At 41.8% G+C, this 26,704-nt stretch overlaps 1 protein-coding gene across 2 annotated transcripts in view; it reads left to right on the top strand.

Moving 5' to 3' along the window:
• The window catches only part of IFT88 (intraflagellar transport 88), a 95,347-nt gene extending 68,991 nt beyond the window's left edge, over positions 1-26,356 (top strand). For both annotated transcript variants that reach the window (XM_073662369.1, XM_073662374.1), the window contains exons 21-26: positions 6,733-6,785; positions 10,362-10,427; positions 11,611-11,717; positions 17,731-17,800; positions 23,380-23,490; positions 26,122-26,356. In XM_073662369.1, the coding sequence (XP_073518470.1) occupies positions 6,733-6,785; positions 10,362-10,427; positions 11,611-11,717; positions 17,731-17,800; positions 23,380-23,490; positions 26,122-26,243 (529 nt within the window). In that variant the 3' untranslated portion in view covers positions 26,244-26,356. The remainder of the gene's footprint in view (positions 1-6,732; positions 6,786-10,361; positions 10,428-11,610; positions 11,718-17,730; positions 17,801-23,379; positions 23,491-26,121) is intronic.
• The last annotated feature ends 348 nt before the right edge of the window (positions 26,357-26,704 follow it).

Below are 26,704 nucleotides of genomic sequence, written 5' to 3'. Positions count from 1 at the left end.
GTCTGGTGGATACACAGCTGATAGTCCTACTGAATAGACTGTTAGAATTTGTATTATGGCAAGAAAAAAGCAGCTAAGTAAAGAAAAACGAGTGGCCATCATTACTTTAAGAAATGAAGGTCAGTCAGTGCGAAAAATTGGGAAAACTTTGAAAGTGTCCCCAAGTGCAGTTGCAAAAACCATCAAGCGCTACAAAGAAACTGGCTCACATGAGGACCGCCTGAGGAAAGGAAGAACAAGAGTCACCTCTGCTTCTGAGGATAAGTTTATCCGAGTCACCAGCCTCAGAAATCACAGGTTAACAGCAGCTCAGATTAGAGGCCAGGTCAATGCCACACAGAGTTCTAGCAGCAGACACATCTCTACAACAGCTGTTAAGAGGAGACTTTGTGCAGCAGGCCCTCATGGTAAAATAGCTGCTATGAAAACACTGCTAAGGACAGGCAACAAGCAGAAGAGACTTGTTTGGGCTAAAGAATACAAGGAATGGACATTAGACCAGTGGAAATCTGTGCTTTGGTCTGATGAGTCCAAATTTGAGATCTTTATTTCCAACCACCGTGTCTTTGTGCGACGCAGAAAAGGTGAACGGATGGACTCTACATGCCTGGTTCCCACCGTGAAGCATGGAGGAGGAGGTGTGATGGTGTGGGGGTGCTTTGCTGGTGACACTGTTGGGGATTTATTCAAAATTGAAGGCATACTGAACCAGCATGACTACCACAGCATCTTGCAGCGGCATGCTATTCCATCCGGTTTGCGTTTAGTTGGACCATCATTTATTTTTCAACAGGACAATGACCCCAAACACACCTCCAGGCTGTGCAAGGGCTATTTGACCAAGAAAGAAAGTAATGGGGTGCTACGCCAGATGACCTGGCCTCCACAGTCACCAAACCTGAACCCAATCGAGATGGTTTGGGGTGAGCTGGACCGCAGAGTGAAGGCAAAAGGGCCAACAAGTGCTAAGCATCTCTGGGAACTCCTTCAAGATTGTTGGAAGACCATTTCCGGTGACTACCTCTTGAAGCTCATCAAGAGAATGCCAAGAGTGTGCAAAGCAGTCATCAAAGCAAAAGGTGGCTACTTTGAAGAACCTAGAATATAAGACATATTTTCAGTTGTTTCACACTTTTTTTGTTAAGTATATAATTCCACATGTGTTAATTCATAGTTTTGATGCCTGCAGTGTAAATGTACAATTTTCATAGTCATGAAAATGCAGAAATTTCTTTAAATGAGAAGGTGTGTCCAAACTTTTGGTCTGATATTATATAGTTCTGTAAAAAAAATAAAAAAACTTTGGGAAAAATGTATCTTTTTATGCGCCAGCCTTGAAACGGCCTACTGCAGTGAACCCCTTCCCGACATTGGACGTACCAGTACATCTTATTTTGCGGTGCGTTCCCGTAAATGGATGTGTAAAAGCGCAAAAACATAAAAAAAATTATATAAATATGGTATCCCTGTAATTGTTCTGACCGGAAGAATAAAGCTGTCTGATCACTTTTACCACACAGTGAACGGCGGCATTTTATAAAAAACCAAAATCCTGAATTACTGTTTTTTGTTCATTTTGCTCATTTCGGGCCCAGCAGTTTACTGGCCTTGGCTATGCTCACAGCCCATGCACTTCTCCAGACGTGAATGTTAATCTTGTAAGTCCTGGCTTTCCTGAGGCCTACGTTTCTTGGCCACGCCCCCATCTCCTGGGGCCTTCGCACGGGCTTTCTCCAGTCTCTTTTCTGTGGCCCCACCCGGCAGCCAATCCGCTTTCTCCTTCTTGACTGGTCGGGTATTGTCACCTTATCATCGCGTGCCTCCCTGGGCCCTGCCCCTTCCTCCCGTATTGTCGCCATCATTCTCTGCCGCCGACTGCACCACTCATGCTGCCGGCGGCATTCCAATGTCCACCGCATGAGAATAGGATACATCCTTGGCACATATCTCCTCCACGGACCACGCACGCAGTGCCAGCCCCATCCTGACATCACCTCTGGAGAGGAACTCTTCCACAGCACAAATTTCCTCTGCCCGACCGGATTTTTCTGTCCATCTAATAGGGCAGACAGGCTTCAGCACTCCTCAGCAGTACCCACACTAGTACCTGCTTTATGTCCAGCTCTAGGGAGACTCACGCCCATCTCCCACCCCTATCATTCTTCACTTTGCCTGTTCTTCCTGTAATAAAAAACTGCCCTCTGGCTAGCACTTGCCCCGACTGTAGCCCTCCTGTGATGCAAGCTACCCTGAAGCATGTGCACTGCCCGGGAAGAGAGTGCAACCACTCCCCCCAAGTGGGCCGCCTCACTATCGAAATCTGTTGCCGATCTGACCAGGGTTTCCGAGACGATGGTTTCGGTCATCAAATGTTTGCCTAATACAGCAGCAGACGCTGGTGCCCCGATCGTTCCACGCTACGGAGGGACTGGGCTCACCCTCCCATTCACTCCGACATAGCAGATCATGCATGAGATCAACGAGGCGGTTTCATTCCTTTTCCTCTGGATCTCCTTCACCATCCACATCCTCCAGAATAGCATCTATTTCCCACTCTTCCTCTCCCAGCCCCCTTACAGCCAGGGGTTTGACCTCCACTCTGAGTCAGATTTAAACCTTAATTCTGAGCAAGCGTTGAACCTGCAGGACATGATGAACAGTCTGTTTCTTGTAATCAATCAGACCCTCATCATCAAGGAACAGGACTCCTCTTCTACGGAACCGACAGTATCCTTCAAAAGGGTAAAACGCCCTTCCCCGGTGTCTTCAAACCATTAGGAGTTTGACAAGATATGTTCCCACGGGTGGGAGCACCCGGACAAACGTTTTCAGATGTCCAGAGAAGGAGACATATGTATATCCTGTACCCCTTCCCTCCCGACCTGCTCAAACTTTTACGGAGTCTCCGGTTTCCTGGCTGAGCAAAGCTCCTTCGTCAAGGCATCCTTTCAGGTGCCCCACCTGATGAACTAGCCGATCTCACTGATGAAATTGCCCACAGTGGTAAATATCTCCTCACAGTGTCTCTCCGCGCTGCAGGTTGTTCAGCAATCTCTCTTATCAACATTATGGCCATGTGCTGAGTCTTTTCGCTTAAGGCTTGGAATGTAGACGCTGCTTCCAAAAAATCCCTCATTAGTCTCCCCTTTCTGTTCAGGGACACGTGGTTGTCAACACCTGGGTCAGAGAGGGTGTCTCCACCGGTTACAAAATAGGTTTTTCATCTCTCCCCTGTTACCGTTTTTTCGAATCCCAGCCCCAAAGAGAACCCTCACTGGTTCCCGGATTTTTTCAAGCCATCACTTCCCTACTTCAATCCGGAGTCATCGTTCCCTTTCCTTCTCAGGAGTGGTTTTCAGGTTTCTACTCCAATCTCTGTGGTCCCAAAAAAGCAGGGCTGTGGAGTCGTTAAGCCGAACTTCCGACTCCTCAATTTCCCTGATTCCACAACTTGAACTCCACAGCACTGCCCCATTACTGAGCATGTACATAAAGTGCAGCACAGATTCATCTCAACTAAAAGCTTAGATCAGAAATAGAACACACATTTTTAGGACATTTCATAACTTCTCCAAATTTTTATGAAAAATTTACAACACATACTGCATTGAACTGCTGTACCTAATTTATTATATATTTTAGAAGTCTGAGTCAGTCCATTTTTGTCACTCAAGGTGTGAGGAATACTTGGTGCAACACAATGGGAAGAGGGAAAGGAAGCCCCGACTATAGGAAAAGGGGGGGTGGAGACCTCCTGGCTGATAGAATATCAACCTGTCTCCCCTAACGTCCCTATCAGGGTGGTGGAGTCTGTAAGCCAAACCTCCGACTCCAACTCCTCAATTTCCATGATTGTGTTTCCCTGGCATGTGGCCCTGGCTAGGGAAGGAAGGGGATGAGCACTAGTCGATCCCCTCTGAACACTAAAGACAACAAGGGAGGAGAAACAAGGGAAAATTGCTTAGCTTTAGACGACTCCAGACAAATGTGTTCACGTCCTCATGCACCAAAGAGGAAGAAGTGCTGCTCTCGCTGAAGCCTTCACAAGGAGTAATGAATATCGCGGGCACCTCCGCCTGACACAAAACAAGTATTTATACACCCAGGCCAGGGTGTTAATTAGCCAGAGGAAGGTAGCCGCTAGGTCCTAGAGACAGCCTCTAAGAAGGTGTCTGTAATTCCAAACGTAGAGATCTCCTGCAACCAACTGCAGGGCGACTGTCTGTCACTTCTGACACACCTGTGACAATTTTATTCCGACTCCACCAAAATGAACACAGACTCCGACTCCACGACTCCGATTCCACAGCCCTGCAAAAAAGGATGGTTCTCTCCGCCCCATCCTGGACCTCTAGCTTTTGAACAAACGAGTGCGACTTCGCCACTTCACGATGGAGTCCCTCCATTCTGTGATTGCCTCTATGGAACCAGATGAGTTCCTCCGTTCTGTGGACATTCAAGATGCTTACCTTTTATATCACAATTTGCGAATCTACTCAGAGGTTACTTCGCTTCACTGTCCAGGATTCTCACTTTCAATTCACGGCGCTCCCCTTTGGGCTTGCCTCTGCCCCAAAGGTCTTCATGAAGGTTATGGCGACCATCATGGCCTTCATTCGCCCCAAGGGAATTCTGATCATCCCCTACATACCTTCTGATCAAAGCCTCGTCCTGCCGGGTTTGCTGCGAGAGCCTCCACAGACTCTCAACACGCTGTCTCGCTTGGACTGGCTCATCAACACGGCAAAGTCGTCTCTCATCCTGACTCGGTGCCTAATTTTCTTAGACATGTTTTTTGATACCGCATGAGCCAGTCTTTCTACCCGATAAAAAGATCTCCTTCTTGGGGTTCGTTTGCTCAGACGCCTATCCCCACCCATCCGCTTTGGACCTGTATGAATGTGCTGGGCAAGATGGCAGCCACAATGGAGACTGTTCCCTTCGTGCAGTCCTCTGCAGCTCGCACTCCTATCTAGTTGGGAAAAGAGAACCTCCTCTCTGGACAGCTACATCTTTCTCCCTTCACATGTAAGATAGTCGCTGACATGGTGGCTTCTATCCCCCCTCATTCCCCGTGGGAGGTCCTTTCTCCCATTACACTGGCAGATCGTGACGAAAGACGCCAGCCTGCTCGGCTGGGGAGCAGTATTTCACCAGTTCACAGTCCAAGGCCCCTGGAAATCATGGGAGTCTTCACTCCCATCAACATCCTGAAACTCAGGGCCATCTACCTTGCCTTTTGGCACTGGCAGGATCTTCTAACGGTAGACCCATGCCCATCCAGTCCGACAATGCCACAGCCTTCCCGTACATAAATCACCAGGGTGGAAATCGAAGCAGATCCATCATGTCTGAGGTCCATCGGTTTCTAGCTTGGGCTGAAAAGAAAGTGCCCGCTATATCAGCAGTCCACATTCCTGGTGTGAACAACTGGGCAGCCGACTTCCTAAGTTGCCAGAGTTTCTCTTCAGGCGAGTAGTCCTGAACCCATCGGTTTTCAAGCAAATCTGCGTAAGTTTGGACACACCCGGCGTCGACTTGATGGCATCCAGGACGAACAACCGAGTTCTTCGGTTCGTCTCCATGTCTCGCTACCCCCTCGCAATCATCTTCAACGCTCTGGTCCTCTCTTAGTCGCATTTCCGCCTGCCATATCTCTTCCACCTCTGCCGCTAATTCCCAGACTCATCAAGAAGATCAAGACAGAGGGAGTACTAGTCTTTCTTGTGGCTCCTAACTGAGCCAGAAGAGCTTGGTATGCAGAAGTGATCAATCTCATCGCAGATGTCCCGTGGAGACTCCCAGATCGTTCAGACCTCCTTTCCCCTTCTTTTGTAAATTTTGTAACCAAAATTTCTGTAAATTTCTCAAATCTTTGCGCTTACCGCATGCTCAAGAAAATTGAATCTGAGCTAGCATAGATTTTGGTTACAATGTGTGTTTTTTTTTCATTACATACATTAAACTGGCATACACTTTTGTATAGGCTATGACTCATTTTGCTAAATCCCACCCGCTTTTTGAAAAAGTGCCGGGGCCAAAGCAAAATGGCAAAAAGTTGCACAGTACCACTTGAGACAAAATTTCTGACTTTGTGGCGAGAGTTTCAGGCATAGATGGGATGGATGGTAAATTTCTCCTTTTAGGCTTTTAGTTCCTCACCATCTTCATGGTGTTTGCTGTCAGGGAATGACATCGCTGTTTATATTCAGAAACTGCAAACTTGTATAATACCTAGTCTATTTCTTAAAAATGATGAGAAAATATAAAGCATAATAGAAATATCATCCTCCATAGGGAGGAGCTGCTCATAAACATTACATTGACTGAACCAGTCCCTTCAAGTGTAGAGTGGTCGGCACGTAATGCTACATTCCCCTTGTTCCTTTGGGGAAACGAAGCAAGTCCCAGCAGTTAGACCCCCTCCCCCCCAACTATCCTGTGGATAGATGATAACTTCTTTATACCAGACAACCTGTTTAACAATTACAGCTGATTGCCAGGCCAACTTCTATTTATAAGCCTTCATGAGACATTTGCCTTAAGGATCATTTGTGGAAATATAATCCTGGTGACTTTTTTTGAAATTTTGGAAACGAAACACAAAGTTTCATGACGAGTTTCATATGCTGTGTGTCTATTCCCTTTGTAAATGGACCATTTGGTGTCAATATTCACTTTATAAATGACCTCTGTTGTCATTAATGTACATTAATTTATCTTCTTTTACAGACCCACGCAAGTGAAATGGCAATTAATGTTGGCAAGCTGTCACAGAAGAAGTGGTGGGTAGCATGCTTTAGTGGTTGCACTTGTCCAAGTTTTGTGCTTTAATAATTAAAAAAAAAATAAATAGAACATTTTAGGTTTGGAAACTAAAAACCATTCTACATTATTCTTACTAATGACAACCTGACAGCTTTGATGTACTGAGTAGAGTATGGCTATCATAGTGCTATCTTATGTAAGAGCTTTGTGGGAACTGCCCATATAGCCCTATGTCGTTTTTTTCTACTCCAGTCCACTTCTAGCGTAGAAGCGGTGTAATGTTTGACCCCACTCCGTCCACTTTAGCGGTGACACCGCTCTGTCCACTTTTGTGGGCGCCGCAGTGTAATGTGTGACTATGTGGGGTAGCATGCAGGCTGGGATGAGATACATGGCTCTGTGGGGTAGCACCAGGCTGGGATTAGATACATGGTCTGTTAAGTCAGTGTAAAGGCTCCTTCAGATACAGTGACATAGCGAAGTTGTGTCATTGATCTGAGCACAGCAGCGTGACGATTACACTGCTGTGCTTTGAACACCGTGGCGGCGGGGAATGGTAATCAGCAGCCTGGTATCATACTTCTATTACCAGGCTGCGAACACTACTCACCGCCGCAGATACTCGCCTCATGCCGGACCTCCGCATCCCAGCACTTCCTGTCACCGCTCGCACTGAAATTGGAGCTCGAAGGTTAGCTGCAGGTATATGGCTGTAATATCAATGGCTGCAGCAGGAGCCTCCCCTACAATGCGTTGTCTGCAGTAGGAAAAATACTTCTGGGTTTGTCCCCTTTATTAAGCCATACCCCATCACTATATCCTCAGAAAGGAAACAGTCAGTAGGAAATATAACCCTGTCCTCTCTGCGAGATTTGACAACAATTTGGTTTAGGACCATGTAGAAAGTCTTTGGACTGACGATTATCTCCCGTTTACTGGTACTATACAGTACAGACCAAAAGTTTGGACACACCTTCTAATTTAAAGATTTTTCTGTATTTTCATGACTATGAAAATTGTACATTCACACTGAAGGCATCAAAACTATGAATTAACACATGTGGAATTATATACTTAACAAAAAAGTGTGAAACAACTGAAAATATGTCTTATATTCTAGGTTCTTCAAAGTAGCCACCTTTTGCTTTGATGACTGCTTTGCTCACTCTTGGCATTCTCTTGATGAGCTTCAAGAGGTAGTCACCGGAAATGGTCTTCCAACAATCTTGAAGGAGTTCCCAGAGATGCTTAGCACTTGTTGGCCCTTTTGCCTTCACTCTGCGGTCCAGCTCACCCCAAACCATCTCGATTGAGTTCAGGTCTGGTGACTGTGGAGGCCAGGTCATCTGGCGTAGCACCCCATCACTCTCCTACTTGGTCAAATAGCCCTTACACAGCCTGGAGGTGTGTTTGGGGTCATTGTCCTGTTAAAAAATAAATAATGGTCCAACTAAAGGCAAACCGGATGGAATAGCATGCCGCTGCAAGATGCTGTGGTAGTCATGCTGGTTCAATATGCCTTCAATTTTGAATAAATCCCCAACAGTGTCACCAGCAAAGCACCCCCACACCATCACACCTCCTCCTCCATGCTTCACGGTGGGAACCAGGCATGTAGAGTCCATCCGTTCACCTTTTCTGTGTCGCACAAAGACACTGTGGTTGGAAGCAAAGATCTCAAATTTGGACTCATCAGACCAAAGCACAGATTTCCACTGGTCTAATGTCCATTCCTTGTGTTCTTTAGCCCAAACAAGTCTCTTCTGCTTGTTGCCTGTCCTTAGCAGTGGTTTCCTAGCAGCTATTTTACCATGAAGGCCTGCTGCGCAAAGTCTCCTCTTAACAGTTGTTGAAGAGATGTGTCTGCTGCTGGAACTTGATGTGGCATTGACCTGGTCTCTAATCTGAGCTGCTGTTAACCTGCGATTTCTGAGGCTGGTGACTCGGATAAACTTATCCTCAGAAGCAGAGGTGACTCTTGGTCTTCCTTTCCTGGGGCGGTCCTCATGTGAGCCAGTTTCTTTGTAGCGCTTGATGGTTTTGGCAACTGCACTTGGGGACACTTTCAAAGTTTGCCCAATTTTTCGGACTGACTGACCTTCATTTCTTTTAGTAATTATGGCCACTCATTTTTCTTTACTTAGCTTCTTTTTTCTTGCTATAATACAAATTCTAACAGTCTATTCAGTAGGACTATCAGCTGTGTATCCATCAGACTTCTGCACAACACAACTGATGGTCCCAACCCCATTTATAAGGCAAGAAATCCCACTTATTAAACCTGACAGGACACACCTGTGAAGTGAAAACCATTTCCGGTGACTACCTCTTGAAGCTCATCAAGAGAATGCCAAGAGTGTGCAAAGCAGTCATCAAAGCAAAAGGTGGCTACTTTGAAGAACCTAGAATATAAGACATATTTTCAGTTGTTTCACACTTTTTTGTTAAGTATATAATTCCACATGTGTTAATTCATAGTTTTGATGCCTTCAGTGTGAATGTACAATTTTCATAGTCATGAAAATACAGAAAAATCTTTAAATGAGAGGATGTGTCCAAACTTTTGGTCTGTACTGTATATAGATAAAACTTATTTATTTATTTTTTTTCCCCACCGTGTGCAGGGTTTAGGGTTTTCAGATGTTTTCGCCTCATTCATTAAAAAAAAGGAAAAAAAATAAAAAATTGTGAATTTGTTCCAGTCCCTTCTTAGAATAATTGTTTGTACCCCAGCAATTTTTTGAGCAATTTTTATGACGTTTTGAAAAACATGCAACTTTTTGCTCTAAAAAGTTGCAAGAATGGTTAAAGACAGGAATGAAAAAAACATTTTTGACTTTGTACAAAATTTATGGTCAGCACAAGCCATTTTGATAAATTTTGTGCAAAACACATTAGCGAATGCCACGAGAAAAAAAGAAAAGTGTCTGAAAAAGAAAGGAAAAACAAAAAAAAGTGCAAATGATGAATCTGGCCTGAAGTCTTTTTGGTAGTCACCAGATGTGCGCACCAATCTATTATTCGCCACATACGTCATGATCTGATGATACAATAACTACATTAACTCATTCTGGGGTTGAAAGCTGATTTTGATTATAATCTGTGCATGAGGCCCAACAGGTTATACAGTCATGGCCAAAAGTATTGGCACCCTTGAAATTGTTCCAGAAAAAATTAAGTATTTTTCCCAGGAAATTATTGCAATTACACATTTTGTTATAAACAGGTTTATTTCCTTTGTGTGCATTGTAACAACACAAAAAACCTGAGAAAAAAACGCAAATTGGACATAAGCTCACACAGAACCCCAAAAGTATGTACAGTCCAAATTTCAGTACAGTCGACCATGTCTTTTAGAAGTTATAGCAATTTTTCCAGGTAAAGTAGCGAGTAAATCACCCTGTATTTTCACTTCTTTTTTTTTTTTTTTTTTTTTTTTTAAGACTCTGTAACAACCGTTTTTGAGTTACTCCAGTTTGTGAGACGTTATGTTTTATGCGGGACGTGAAATGCTGTAATTATCTCATATATTGTTTTTCTTGCATTTAATATTCCACGCCTCTTGTTATTCCATTTCTAATTTTTTTTTTCAGGCAACTATCAGAAAGCGCTGGATAAATATAAGGAAATTCATCAGAAGTTCCCAGACAACGTTGAATGTAAGGAACTTTTGTTTTACTAGTACCAGTATTATAAAATCTCAGTATAAGAAAAAAAATATTTATTGAATTAGTTATTATTTTTTTTTTCCCAATATTTTGGAGCGAACAAAAAAATCATCCATAGTGGGGAGCCTCAGTCGAAGTACCGTATTTTTCTGACTATAAGATGCACCGGACCATAAGACGCACCTAGGTTTTAGAGGAGGAAAATAGAAAAAGATTGAAGCAAAAAATGTGGTCATGATGCCCTGTTATTGGGGGGGGGGGGGGGGTCTGTCGCCGACACTGACTGTCCTGGTGTATATATATGCCCCCATCCTGGTATATATGGCCTCCCTTCCTGTTATACGTGGTTCCATCCCCTTCCTGATATACATGGCCCCCCATCTTGGTATGCATGGCATCTCCATCCCCATCCTGGTATGCATGGCACCCTCATCCTCATCACGCTGCGCACACAAAAATATAAAGAAGTCTACTCACCTTCCCTCTGCTCCAGCACTGCGTCCTGTTCTGCCAGCAGCTGATCTCACCATGTGAGCAGCGCATGACGTCACTGCCATGCACCCTCACACGCTGAGGTCAGCTGCCGGAATATTCACTGCTCCCCACACCCCTGGGACTATGGGCGTGGGGAGCAGTGAATATTAATTTTCCTTAATAGTGCTCACAGTGTTAGCCACAGCCGCCGCTCCTGCAGCTGCTCGGCAATCAAGTGTGCCCGCTATTAAAGAGAATGAATATTCACTTCTCTCCACTCCCATGGGTATCGGGAGCAGTGAATATTAATTTTCTGTAACAGCAGGCACAGTGTTAGCTGCAGCAGGCGGCTCCTGCCTCCTGTGACCTGCTCCTCCGCCGCTGCTGCTCCTCCCCATCCCCCACCATCCACAGCCAGACTATAAGGTACCGTACATCCAGACTATAAGACGCAAACCCCCCCCCCCCACTTTCCTCCAAAATTGTAGAGGAAAAAAGTGCGTCTCATAGTCCGAAATATACAATAGTTAATTTAGAAGGACATGTGGATGATTGAAAGGCACAGGTGTAACAAACCAGCTTATTCCTTTAAATGCAGGGCAAATTTAATACACATATATAGTTTGTACTGGAAGATTTTTGTGTCCATTTCAATTCCTAACTCTAAAATATGTTTTACTTTTTCATTAATGATCCACAGGCCTGCGCTTCCTGGTGCGGCTTTGCACAGACATTGGGTTGAAGGAAGTTCAAGAGTATACAACAAAGCTGAAGAAGGCAGAGAAAATGAAGGAATTAAAGGAACAGGTAATCTTTCTCTCTAGGGACAAAATGATTCTGAGTAGACCTTTATAAATTATCCAAAGTTTACACCAGTGGTGGTCAGGGAAGGGAGGAGAATAAATAGTTAGCAGGTTGGCATGCCCTTCTCTTTTAAAAGTTTCAAAAACAGCCTAGTGCACTGGCTTGGCTATTTCTGTGACTACGATAGATGGCAATTGGACAATCGGAGCACATGCTTTATCTGTCATTTTTTTCTTCTACTTTCTTGTCCATCAGAAGTTACTCTGGATTGCCCGGCGGATGTTATGGAACTCCTGCTCACCTGATATATGGGGGGCTGGCAGAAGGACTGTTGGGCTATTTTGAACAAATATATATATATATATACGTATATGTGTGTATGTATATATATATATATTTATGTATATGTATTATAATATAATATATTTTCTGTATGTGTGTATATATATATATATATATATATATATATATATATATATATATATATATATATATATATATATGTGTATGTGTGTGTGTATGTGTATGTATATATATGTGTATGTGTATATATATATATGTGTGTGTGTGTGTATATATACAGTGCCTACAAGTAGTATTCAACCCCCTGCAGATTTAACTGGTTTGATAAGATGCAAATAAGTTAGAGCCTTCAAACTGCAAACAAGAGTAGGTTTTATGAACAGAAGCATAAATCTTACAAACCAAAAATTTATGTTGCTCAGTTGAATTTTATTAAATTTTAAACATAAAAGTGTGGGTCAATTATTATACAACCCCTATGTTTAATATTTTGTGGAATAACCCTTGTTTGCAATTACAGCTAATAATCGTCTTTTATAAGACCTGATCAGGCCGGCACAGGTCTGTGGAGTTATCTTGGCCCACTCCTCCATGCAGATCTTCTCCAAGTTATCTAGGTTCTTTGGGTGTCTCATGTGGACTTTATTCTTGAGCTCCTTCCACAAGTTTTCAATTGGGTTAAGGTCAGGAGACAGACTAGGCCACTCCAACACCTTGACTTTTTCCCTATTGAACCAGGCCTTGGTTTTCTTGGCTGTGTGCTTTGGGTCGTTGTCTTGTTTGAAGATGAAATTACGACCCATCTTAAGATCCTTGATGGAGGAGCGGAGGTTCTTGGCCAAAATCTCCAGGTAGGCCGTGCTATCCATCTTCCCATGGATGCGAACCAGATGGCCAGGCCCCTTGGCAGAGAAACAGCCCCACAGCATGAAGCTGCCACCACCATGCTTGACTGTAGGGATGGTATTCTTGGGGTCGTATGCAGTGCCATCCAGTCTCCAAACGTCACGTGTGTGGTTGGCACCAAAGATCTCGATCTTGGTCTCATCAGACCATAGAACCTTGAACCAGTCTGTCTCAGAGTCCTCCAAGTGATCATGAGCAAACTGTAGACGAGCCTTGACATGACGCTTTGAAAGTAAAGGTACCTTACGGGCTCGTCTGGAACGGAGACCATTGCGGTGGAGTACGTTACTTATGGTATTGACTGAAACCAATGTCCCCACTGCCATGAGATCTTCCCGGAGCTCCTTCCTTGTTGTCCTTGGGTTAGCCTTGACTCTTCGGACAAGCCTGGCCTCGGCACGGGAGGACACTTTCAAAGGCTGTCCTGGCCGTGGAAGGCTAACAGTAGTTCCATAAGCCTTCCACTTACGGATGATGCTCCCAACAGTGGAGACAGGTAGGCCCAACTCCTTGGAAAGGGTTTTGTACCCCTTGCCAGCCTTGTGACCCTCCACGATCTTGTCTCTGATGGCCTTGGAATGCTCCTTTGTCTTTCCCATGTTGACCATGTCTGAGTGCTGTTCACAAGTTTGGGGAGGGTCTTAAATAGTCAGAAAAGGCTGGCAAAAGAGATCTTTAATCCACACATGTGAAGCTCATTATTCTTGGTGCCTGAACTACTTCTTAATACTTTAGGGGGACCAAACAGAATTCTTGTGGTTTGAGGGGTTGAATAATAAATGACACTCTGAATTAACTTTTTACGTTTTAAAAAAACAAAAAAAACAAAAACAAAATTTGCTGCAGTGCATTTCCCACTTCCAGGCTGATCTACAGTACAAATGTCACAATGCCAAGTTAATTCCGCATGTGTCAGCCTGCTAAATCTGCAGGGGGTTGAATACTACTTGTAGGCACTGTATATGTGTATGTATGTATGTATATATATATATATATATATATATATATATATATATATATATATATATATATATATATATATATATATATATATACACACACACAATATATCAAAAGAATGCAGCAGCACTCCATGTGGCCAAGATACATCTTAACCATGAAAATATTAACTGTTTTGCTTAGCAACAAGTACTTACAAACCATGAAGGTTTTTAGTGCATAAATTGGCCAATTCATGTGTGCCCATCAACCACGGCAAGGTAACCTACCCCTGATGGGTAAGTACTCTGCCTAACATGCCACTTTTGGGCTACAACTAAACGGACAAACATGTCTTCTTCTGGGCTAAAAACACCTACATTTAAAGGGCAATATTTTCAGTTGTTTCACACTTTTTTGTTAAGTATATAATTCCACATGTGTTAATTCATAGTTTTGATGCCTTCAGTGTGAATGTACAATTTTCAAAGTCATGAAAATACAGAAAAATCTTTACATGAGAAGGTGTGTCCAAACTTTTGGTCTGTACTGTGTGTGTGTATATCTATCTATCTATCTATCTATCTATCTATCTATCTATCTATCTATCTATCTATCTATATATATATACACATACACACACACACACACACACACACACCTATCTATCCTGTTTTCTCACCTATCAAAAGGGCATCCACAGAAGTTGTTAGTTCAGCAGGTTGGTTTATGTTATATCGTACTGGCTGTCTGTTGAAAAGCAGATGTCCTTCTTTTTTTATTCCTCCTATTTACTATTCTTTTTCTTTTCTCTTTGCTCTCTTACTTAAAAAATAAAAAATAGGGCCCGCACACCTATAGTATTGAATTAATGGACAGGTGCAGAAATAGGCTATGTGGCCAATATACAAGCATATACCTACGCGATGCGTCAGCACACTGCGACTAATGAATACATGAACTCTAATATTGCTGTAAACATTAAAAACGTAAGGTACTCGGGTAACATTTTTTTATCAAACAGCGCCAAACCATCCCACCTTTTAATATGGATGGTCCCTATCACTAATGTCCTCTCTCTCCATGTGCCAAACCAGTATATATGAATGGGAATGAAAAGGAAACCAGGCGTAGCTCGCAAATAAAACCTTGCACCGGAACATTAATTAAATACTAAAGGTGTGCAGGCCCTAATTTTTTTTTTCTTTTTTTGCAGTATACTTCAGGGTGTGTGGCCCCTCCAGGGCTAAGCCCTCTTATCCACCCATTTTCCCATACAGGGTTTTAATTACCAGCTACTCCTCCTGGTTTCCTTTTTACTCCCCATTCAGATGCGGCTGGTTTGGCACATGGAGAGGTAGGACATATAGTGATAGGGGCTATTCATAATTAGGTCACCTTGACATGGTTGGAGGCTTTTGCGCTCTTTGATCAAAAAATACTAACTACCTTACGTTTTTAACGTTTACAGCAATATTGGAGGTCATGTATTCCCTTACTTGTTATGGAATTTGCTTTAGTCTGTGATTTTTAATTGTAGGTTTAGTGCCCCTTTGAGCTCCTGTTTTTAATATTAATAAGAATGAGTCTATCGACTTACTCGGCTTGTTTCGTCTGCTAAAGTAGAGAAGAAAAACACATTTCGCAAGCATAAGGAATAGATTATGAGAGACCGCGATATGTCATCCAGGCTTCTGCGCTATAAACATTTTCAACATCAGGGAAAATTGATAAATTGATCCCAAATGAGTCCTAAAATAGATAAAACTAAATTTCAGGTTCAACACAAAACTCAAGTCTCCTAAAAATCTGCACTTTTCCAGTCTGTGTGTAAGAAGCTGTTTAGTAATGAGTCCAGATAATGTCTCCTATAGTTTCCATAACCCAACCTGTAATGTATGGGTCCAAGAAAAGTCTCTGGCCGTCCGACATTACGTGGATAACTGTGTAGTAGCTTTGAGGCGTCTCATGCTTGTTTCAGAGAGTGGAAATTTGCAAGCTTCAATAAAGACATAGTCTGATGTGAGCACAGAGGATGTATACAGTACACTATATAATTTACAAGAAAACGTGCCTATATAACTAGCAAGGAGGAGCTGATCATCCACTAACAGCCCCATTCTATCCCAATGTCCGTACACGTGCTATTGTCAGATGGAAAGGTAATCTCCAGTTATCAGTGTTTATACATATCCAGGAGGAATTAGAGGATCTGCCAAGTGGAAGATGCTTTACCATTGAAGAAAGTACAAGAATTTACTAAATCTGACATGTCAGGAGATCTGACAGGTCTTGTTTATCTTGATGTTGACTCAAGACCAGAAACCTCTGCTCTCAGCTCTTTTAAATGCCTCAAACTACATTGATTGCAATGGGAGAGACTAACACGCACCGACCGGTGACACTGAATCACCGCCGATGGGTATATATTTACAGAACGGCGGTCGTTTAAAAGCTGCATTAAATGATGGGCAATGAATGATTGGTAATAGATCTTCAGTGCACATTCACTGCCATTGTTCTCGGCAGGGCAGTGGAGTCGGAGTCTAAGCCCATTTTGGTGGAGTCGGTATAATGGACCGACTCCTAAAATATATAATAAATTGGGTACAGTAGTTCAATGCAGTTTGTGGGGAATATTTTTTCATGTCCTATAAATGTCTGTCCTATTCCTGATCTAAGGGTCTAGACTTTTAGCTGAGATGAATCTGTGCTACAGTAAATTTATCACTTAAACATGAGCCATGTATGAGGGAGTCGGAGTCATGGAAATGTTGGAGTCGGAGGTTTGGCTTACCGACTCCACAGCCCTGGTTCTCGGCAGCACGAATCTTATTTACACAGGACAATGTGCTGCCAAGAAAGATTATTTTTTGGCAGCCTGTTTATACTGCAAGATGATCATGAAGCAAGCGTTTCTAGGAACGTTTCTTCACGATAATCTTTTAGTGTAAATGCACGATAAGGCCCTCTTTTTTCCAAATCTTATATCTGAAAACAATCAGCTAATCTCCGTCTGCCGATCTGTCTTATGTGGATACAGCGGATGTGTGACTGGCCACATCGATATTTCTAGACACCCCTGGGTCTGTCTAGTAATATTCCCTGTTGCAGGGGCATTTTTATGTGTGCCCTTACAGCTGACTGCATACTATTAATACACCTGGATAGTAGATAATAATGTAAGTATCCCAGAACATTATTGTAAAAAAAAAACTATACATAAAAAAGCAATAGAAAAGAAAAAATAACACACTTGTTGGGTTGTTTTGTATTTTTTTTTTGTTTTGTAAAATTATGTCTGCAAAGTCAAAATAAAATAAAGGTATTTTTAACTTCTGAATCCAGATATATATCAGTCCTCCACAGAGACAAACATGTTTGATGTAATAAATTATTATTGACAGCGTGGTCTATATATATTCAGCGAATTGAAGCCAACATTCCATGTAAAAGCTATTTCCTCTGCAAATTCCCATCTTATTTCTAAAAATCTTCTTCATATTAAGGTTTTCGCAAGCGTTTTCAAGGAGGAGTCGTTCTTTTCCAGACTGCATAGATCTTGCCAACATGTCACTTTTGCTAACTCTTTATTTGCTGCTATTGGTTGAAAAAAAAAGAGGGAACAGAATCTGCAATATCTGATGGGAAGCGGCACCACATGTGTTATTTTTTAACCAAAACCATGCAGATCCCATATGTCATTGGTACCAGTCACACATCATTGTATCCATCAGGGGGGTCGGAGATCAGGGGAAGAGCAGAATGTTTTCAGAAATACGATCAACACATAAATGAATATCTTTACTTGATTTATGCCTCCAATCATGTTTGTATCTTGCCTCGCCATTCTTCTTTTCTTTTACAGCGTGTAAAATCTGGTAGAGACGGCAGTGCCCGCAGTCGAAGGGAAGGCAGAGAGGGCAGTGCGAGCAGCGGTAAGTCCTTGCTTTTATACTTTTATTGCTTTCTGCAATAACCCTAGAATAGGAGGACGCTGCCTGCATGGGTGCCGTGATGAGAAAGCAATAGTTGTGCTTTGGGCCTGTAATCATATTTTTCTTAATCTTTTAAAAGATTTTGTTACAATTTGCCCCTTCACTATCCTCAGTTCAGTAGCTATGGAGCCTCCAACTGTAGACCTGAGACAGATTTGGTTGCTATGGGCATGCTAAATCACAACCTCCTTAAAGGGGTTGTCCAGTACTAGGACAACCCCTTCTCAATCTGAAGATTCCCCCCCACCCGGGTTAAAATAAAAACACTTATACTCCCCTGCCGTTCCGGCACCATTCCAGCAGTGTCTCGGCACTCGCGTTCTCGGGGCTCACGTGACGTTATGTTATGTGAGCCCTGCACCCAATCAGCGTTGGCGTCACTGTCCCCACCTTCAGACATATAAGTAATCAACAGGAAGTGAGCGGCCAGCCGCAGTTCTGACTTCCTCTTGATTACTTATGCGCCAGAAGGCAGGAACAGTTGCGCCTGCGCTGATTGGTCACGTGAGCCCCGGGAACACAAGTCCTGACACTGCTGGAACCTATTAAGTATTTGCCGTAGAAATTTCTGCACCAAAAACATATCTCTTGGCAGGAAAAACACTGTTTGAAATACACGTGTTATTAACGCAGTTGTGACGCACTTTTGCAAGTTTTTTTTATGCTGTTTTTTTTCCCTATTCATTTGAATTGGTCAAAAACACTGAAAGAATTGACATGCTGCAGGTATGAAACTGCTTCAAATCTGCAAAGAAAAAGCATTGTGTGCATGAGCCTGCAGAAATCTCCTTATTTTTTGCTAGTACTGTAAACTAAAGCTATACCAAAAAAAAATTAAACTGGAGCCAAGACTGGCCAAAAAAGAGATAAAACCCAAGACAGAAACAAAATAAATACCATGCTGTAAGTAAATAAGTAAAAGCAATTGTGCATATAAATAACATTGGGTACTTAGTAAACACTTTTTTTTATTTCTTTTATCAAAAACATAGAAGCCACCAACGTCAAGGTGTACCAAAGTTCGGAATGGTCCTAACCTCTCATATTAAAACCTTACCCTGCGTCATAGTGACATCATGTGTGAATAAGGGCTGAGAAGGACCGGCTTCTACGCTTTTTTTTATATCAAAAACGGTCTTTACTAAGTACCCAATGTTATTTATATGCACTATTGCCTTTACTTATTTACTTACAGCAGGGTATTTATTTTGTTTTTGTCTTGGTTTTAGTTTACTGTAAACTGCAGCACTTTGGTGCAAAAATTCTGCTGCAAATTCAGATGCAGCGTTTTTTGCTACGTTTTTTAGGCAAACTAAAAGCTGCTTTTTACACTACCAGCAAAAGCTATGAGATTTCAGAAATCTCACAAACGTACTTGATTTTTGTTTCCTGACTGATTTTGAGAACTGCAGTTTTTTTAAATCTCCAGCATGTCAGCTCTTTCAGTGTTTTCTTCGCCCATTGAAATCAATGAGAAAGTGAAAAAATGCTGCAAAAAACACCAAGAAATATTTTTGCAGCTTTTTTGGTGAATCAAACTAACTTTATTAAACATGCACTGTAGACAAAACACACATGAAATCCACACCCAAAAAATTCTGCAAAAAAGATGCAAAAACAGGTGTTTGAATGCAGAGTTTTTACTGCCAAGAGAGCAAGTTTTGGCTGCAGAATAAAAAATGCGCCAAAAACGCTGCATGTGAACATAGCCTTGGGCTACATTCCCACAATTTTAGTTTTTGTTGAGTGTTTTTAGGCTGCAAAGTTCACTCTTTCCTTGCAAAATTCACCAATTTCACATCATAAATCTTTATATTTTCTACATAGAGTACATGAGATTTCTTAAGATCTCATATATAGCATTGCTTCTGTAATATGCAGCCTATTTTTAATCTGGAAAAACCTCCGCATCTGCACTTCATGTCCATGTACCATTAGTCTTGTTACGTTTGGAGCAGAAGTCTTCTGGAGAGGATTTGCTGTATGAATTCTGGGGTGCGTATATGGAACACACTGTAGCTCGGCAATGCAGTGGGTGACCGATATGTTGTCACAATGCAGGGGGTTGTAGTTCTGATTTCTAAATGCAGAAAGATATGCAACAGCTGCTGTGCTTTATGTGGGGTTATAGGTCTGCTCGGATTTACATTTCCACAACCACAAAATTTTCACGGATAATAAAATCCAAATGGAAACAACTTGAACCGTTCATCTGAGCTGTCATTGCTTTTTAACATTTTTGCAAAAATGCATCCGTGTTAGGTGTGTGGTGGGGTGTATAAAAAACAGCCACATTGTACAAAAACATATAAAATTGATTCTGCTTCCAGCTATGAAAGTAAAAAAACATGGTATAGAAGACAGAGAATGTTCTTATGAAATTGCTGACATATTAACGCAGAGACCAGCACATGAGTATGCAATCCATGGTTCTCTAGTAGCTAGAGCCATGCCAGTCGTGTTTAAGGATGTATGACAGCAACTGTAAGTGAAACCACATGGATGGTAAAAGGGTTCACATGAAGGTTTTTTTTTTTTTTAACACTCTGCATAAAAAGTGTTTGTGGGTTTCTGTCACCAGGGTACATGTACCAAATGCTGGGCGAGCAAACCCTCCACCAATGTATGTGTTTTGGGAGTGTATAGTTTCTCTTGGAGGAGAGCACCTAGTAGGCAGAGAGAGACTTACAGTCCTGCTCATCGTTACTGGCACCCATGATGTGGAATATACATAATGAGAAATATCTCCTGATAAAAATGAATCAAGTGAAACAGTTTTTTTGTATAGAGCACTCGTGTTAAATACAAAAGAGCAATTGATAAACAATAATTCAAAACTAAAACAATGGGAGGGAAAAATAGAAAAACCTAAATCTTGCTGTGTCACTGGTATTGGCACCCTTTACATTAATTTAGTATGGAAACACATTTTGACTCACCTGTGGTAAATCACAAAAGAGATTCACCTGTGATTAATTGTCGGTGCCCACGTGACATGAATTAGCCACTGAATGATGACTTCAGTGTTTTAAAAAGTCACATGGTAGGCCCTGTTCCTTTGTCACAATAACGAAGACAAAGGAGCTGTCTGAGGACATCAGAACTGCTATTATTAGCAAACACAAGACTTCCAAAGGGTATAAGGCCATCTCCAAAGACCTTGGTATCCCAGTTTCAACAGTGCGCAATGTTATTAACAAGTTTGCCAAGCATGGAACTATCAAGAGCCTCCATGGATGTGGGGGAAAGAGGAAAATTGACAAGAGAGGTCTTCGAAAGTTGGTGCGAATGGTGGAAAAAACACCACGTCAAACATCCAAAGACCTGAAGGCCAATCTGGAACAGTCTGGGGTCATGGTTTCAACAAGTACCATATGCCGCACACTAAACCAAGCAGAGCTTTATGGGTGAATGCCAAGGAAGAAACCATTGTTTGAGAAAAGACATAAAAAGGAACGACTGATCTTTGCCAAAGAGTACCTTGACAAACCACAATCCTTCTGGGAAAATGTTCTGTGGACAGATGAAACAAAAATAGAGCTTTTTGGTAATGCAAAGCAACAGTTTGTTTACAGAGGGCGCAATTAAGCTTATTAGGAAAAGAATACCTTACCAACAGTAAAGCATAGTGGAGGATCCATAATGCTGTGGGGTTGCTTTGCTGCGTCTGGTACTGGGGGGCTTGACCGTATTACAGAAATCATGAAATAAGAGAATTATCAAGAGATTTTAGAGCGAAATGTCCTACCCAATGTAAGAAAACTTTGTTTGAGTCAAAGATCATGGGTCTTCCAGCAAGACAATGACCAAAAGCACACATCCAAAAGTACACAGAAATTGTTGAAAAAAGAAAAAATGGACTGTTTTAAAATGGCCAGCAATGAGTCCTGACCTCAATTCCATTGAAAATCTTTGGGGTGAGCTGAAATCTGCCATTGGGAAAAGGAACCTGCAAACATTCAAGAGCTTGAACAAACTGCAGAGGAAGAGTGGGAGAAAAGTCCAGCTGAAAAGTGCAAGAAGCTTATAGATGGCTACAAGAAACGTCTGGAGGCTGTCAGCAATGCCAAAGGGTGTGCAACCAAGTATTAGGGATGCCTTTATTGCTGCACATGCTGTTTATTCAGTTTTTTCTTTGAAATTGCAACATGGAAGTTGACAAAACAATGTTTTATTGTTGTATTACATTGGACCACTAATTAAAAAATCCTGAGGATATAACTTTGGTACATTTTCATTTATTTCTGAAGATATTGTACAATCTATGAAATAAATGAAGGGGTGCCAATATTGGTGAGCAGCACTTTTTATGCCAGGCAATGCTCCCTGGGAAAAAAGTATGCAAATATTCACTGCATTGCAGAAGAGAGCAGGGGCTCCAGTGCCAATAATTGGAGGTAGCGAACCTAAAAGCCAATGATAAACCTTTTAAAGAGCCGACTGAAGCTATAAAGCCAAGCCAAAATCTTATCTAAAAGGAAATGACCTCCATTTGCAGACAGCTGCTTTGAAGAAAGCTCACCCCCCCCCCAACCAAGGCCTTTTACAAAGGCCACTCACCCTGACAATCAAACTCTGGCTTTGCACTGATGAGGAGCTAAAGCCCCCCAAAACACCTTTCTGCAAATGGCATTCTTTGCATTTTGGAGAAGATTCTGGATTGGCTTTATATTCTAAGTCATGTCACCAGACCCTTAAAAGGGTCAATATTGACTTCTAGGATTGTTTCCTCCAATAGATGGTACCAAGAACCCTGTTATTATTCTCTTTAAATAGACTACTTGCATATGTTTTGGGCTTGTGTTACTCAGTCGATGTGCCACTTTTGAGGAAATCTGAATACGGACAGAAGCGCATACAATAAGGCAATACGGTAGAGTAAGGTGGGGGTGAAAAGTGGTGGTAACGCTCAGTTGGAGGTAATGTGTAAGACACAAAACCTAAAGAACCATGGAAAATCGCTGCTTTGTGGCTGGAGGAATTAGATCTAGATGTAGATTTACAAGGTGTGGATGTATCACGATGAGCGGGCTGCGCTGAGGGAATGAAGAAGCCTTGGCAATCAACGTAAGGTTTTTATATTACCAATGCATTTTAGCACTGGGCTGGCTCCTTTTTCTAAGAAAAAAAAACCAAATGTGCAAGATACATCACTAACAACCACCACATGTGCAATTTGCTCTGCTTTCTACCTTTGCTGTGATTTAAGGAGGCGGCAACTACAGGCAGTAATGGTGCGTTGAGCATGATCCTGGTACGTCATCAGGACCGTTCCGCACCAATCAGCATTCAGCACAGGACAAGTTTAAAGATTGATTTGCGAGCTACGCTGGGCCTGTAAAGAGATATTTTAGGAAACTAACATCTGAAATGTACATGGTGCTGCCAGTTTATAATGGAAAAACCTGGTAACGAGTTCCCTCTTATCATAAACTGTTTGTTTGAAAGTTGTGTCTGGATCTGGATATCTTTAAGTACTTCACCATTCATGTAAATCCTTCTGTTTTCTGTTACTTCAGACAGCGGGCAGAGTAGTAGCACCAGCGCTAAAGGAGAACGTCTTAGCGCTAAACTAAAATCACTCCCAGCTGCTAATGATCCTTATGAGACCAGCAATAACCAAGAAATAGGTAAGACATTTCTAGCCACAAAGAGTCGTTTTATCTCATCAAAACTTTCCAACACTGAGCGCCTACAGGTCTGATTTTTTACTGTATGTGAGATGTTATATACAGGTGTAAGGAGCGGGCTTGGGAGCTGAATCCGCTCCATACACAGCAGCATTTGCCTCAAATAGCAGTAGACAGAGCTGGCTCCCGTGTTTGGCATCTAAGTGATTAAATGGCAATGTCCATTTAAGTAGTTAGATCTTCAGCTGAGTATTATAAGTTTCCCATTGGCCACCCAACAGCGACCCAGTGACGCAATTGTGAGGCGCCAATAATTACTTTAGCAGCTGGGTGCCTGCTGACGGCCGTGGTCGACGCTGTTAGTACTGTGAAGCCCTGCATGTGTCTGGCCTTCATAGGAGATCCTTAACGTCACTATACACTGCAATATTAAAGCATGGCAGTGTATTGTACCAGGGAATAAAAGCAGCAGGTTCAAGTCTCCCTGTAAAGAAGGGGCTAAAAACACGTAAAATATAGGTTCAAAACATTAAAAAAAAGAAACCTTTAAATGTTGAAATAACTCCTTTTCCCATTTAAAAAATTGAAGAAATAGAAAATGGTCAATGGGGCAAAAAAAAAACCCTCCGAAAATGATCGCTTCTCTTTCTCTAAACCTCCAAAAATGTAGTATATACTCCGAAATTGTACTTATAAAAACGACATCTCGCCACAAATAATCTCTCATACAGGCTATTATTAGAGTACAAGCATGCTTTAAAAATTACAAAACATAAAAAAATACTTTATTAATACATGATGGCATATAATAAATGTAAGACAAACCCAACAAGAAAATACATTAACTACCCCCTAAAAAAAAACAGGTAGCCCCAGTGGAAAGCCTTACTCACAAACACCAACTAATCCAAAGTGGGAACCATAGGATGCAAATTCCCTTAATATCAGTTGCCATCGTTAGTAGATACATGTAGACATAAAGAGGCAGACATACAGGGGAGACCTAATCAGGCACCCCGATGCACATCTGCTAGAAAACAGTATGACCACACAGCACGGGTAACACTGACGCCACCTACCATTCGTGTCGTAGAGCGTATAGGTAAGACAAATGGAGATATCTACAATAGTACTTCAGCCCAAACTCTGACAACTTCTGGATGAGCGGGGCCAGCGCCACCACTGTGCATGCGCATCAATCATGATGTATTCATATTAGGTGAGCGGACTGAATGTATAACATGATTTCATCAAGAATGCAAATTGTCTCTTCAGAGAAGAAGAGCACTAGAGCTCTAGCGCCACCTATAGGAAGCAGCAATCCTACAAGTCAATATCCACTCTCTAACGAGCCTTGTCACATGACTTAGGATAAAAGCCAGAACCAGAATCTCAATTTGCAGACCCTGTGTTTCGGGGTACTGCCCCTCGTCAGTGCAATGTGTGAGATCAAGTGGTAATATATACATATACCAAATAGAATTAAAAATTGACAACCATACATTTAATACATAAATACCTTAGAAAAATCAATACATATAATAATTATATAGCAAATAGGGTATTACTATCAAAAAAGTGAACCAAAATAAAAATAACCATGTGATGCGAAGGGGTCCACCTGAAGCCAAAGGAAGAAAGCAAAAGATACTCTCGCAGGAATATAATAAAAAAAACACCCACGTATAAATATATATAGTGGACTATTGAGGCTGAAGGCTAAAGTCTCAAATGGTCATCGAAGATGAACTATGCGGCCGCATAAGAAATAGTGAGAAGAAAAATAGTTTTAAATGAGACAAATATGTAAAAAAAATAATAATTCCACTGGGAAGATCTCATGGATAAATGAATTTGAAGTCCCAAATTGTAAAAAACAAACAAAACTGAGATGATATCAACCTCCCTCATTCATCGTGCTGTATCTGAAGAGAGCAATAGAAATGCAAAAATCTAAAGCAATTAAAAGCAAATAACAAACTTAATGAGAGTTTAGGCTTTGCATCCTACCTCTCATTACCATTAAGAGACAAGGTATTGAGGGGAGCGATCCTCTGTTTGGCATGCAAAAGACGCTTCCTAGAATCCCACCACTAATCCCTACGTAGATCCTCCCCAATACTGGTCACCTTTCATTTTCTCCAATCCCTACCATGACAATCTCTAAAGTGTCTAGTGGGAGGCTTACCCAACAAAACGTGAGCGCTCCGTTCACTAGTTTTGGTTGTGCTTTTCATATCACTTGCAGTCATGGCCGAAAGTGTTGGCCACCTTGATATTGTTCCAGAAAATGAAGTATTTTTCCCAGAAAATCATTGCAATTACACATGTTTTTTTTTATACACAGTTATTTTTCTTTTGTGTGTTTTAGAACAACACAAAAAAAGACAAAAAAGGCAAATTGGACATAATTTCACACAAAACCCCAAAACAGCACACAAATGAAAATGATATGTGACGGAGGGGGGTTAATGCAGTATTTGGTTCCTGTATTTTTGTAGACTGTGATCAGAGGTGTAACTTTTAGGACCCCAATGCAAAATCTGTATCCCACTTCTGGCTCGTCTCAGGCATCAGGGCTACTTTTGCAGCTCCGCCATTGACTGTGCTCTTTCATGTTTCGTCCTACAGATGTTTCCTATGTAGATCCTCTCGGCCCTCAAATGGAAAGACCGAAAACTGCAGCCAAGAAGAGAGTGGAAGAGGAAGAGTTTGCAGATGAAGAATTAGGAGACGACCTTCTCCCTGAATAATACTATTGCAGTTTTTCATTGTGTTATTTATGTGTTGTCATATTTTTTTTTGTATGGTTATACAACATATTAACAAGACTATTTATACTGTTTTCATAAAATATATTCACGGAGCTAGGGCTGAGTGCTGATTTCATGGAATAGTTGATGGTGTCATTGAGGGAGAAGGATCTATGGTGAAGTCATTCATTCTTTCTTTGGGTGGAAATACTCACACTTTCCATAGTCCCTCCATGGAAGAGGCAGTAAACCACTTGCAATCAGCTGATTTCTAGCAGTTGTCATGGGAAAGCTCGTGTTTCCATAAGCTCACATATGATGTAATGATTTATGGAAGTGTCATCTGGAGGTGCACATAGTATGTTACATGACTGAAAACTGCTCTTCAGGGACACTAAGCACAATTTTCTGATGCCTGTTGGTGTAAGATATAACGGATTCTCCAGCTGGTAGGCAATGTA

This window comes from Phyllobates terribilis, unplaced genomic scaffold (genome assembly GCF_046119375.1).
Source record: "Phyllobates terribilis strain yellow unplaced genomic scaffold, ASM4611937v1 Scaffold_2__4_contigs__length_985480577, whole genome shotgun sequence".
Lineage (NCBI taxonomy): Eukaryota > Metazoa > Chordata > Amphibia > Anura > Dendrobatidae > Phyllobates > Phyllobates terribilis.
Note: the sequence above shows the minus strand (reverse complement) of the source record. Positions and strands in the feature narration are given on the sequence as shown.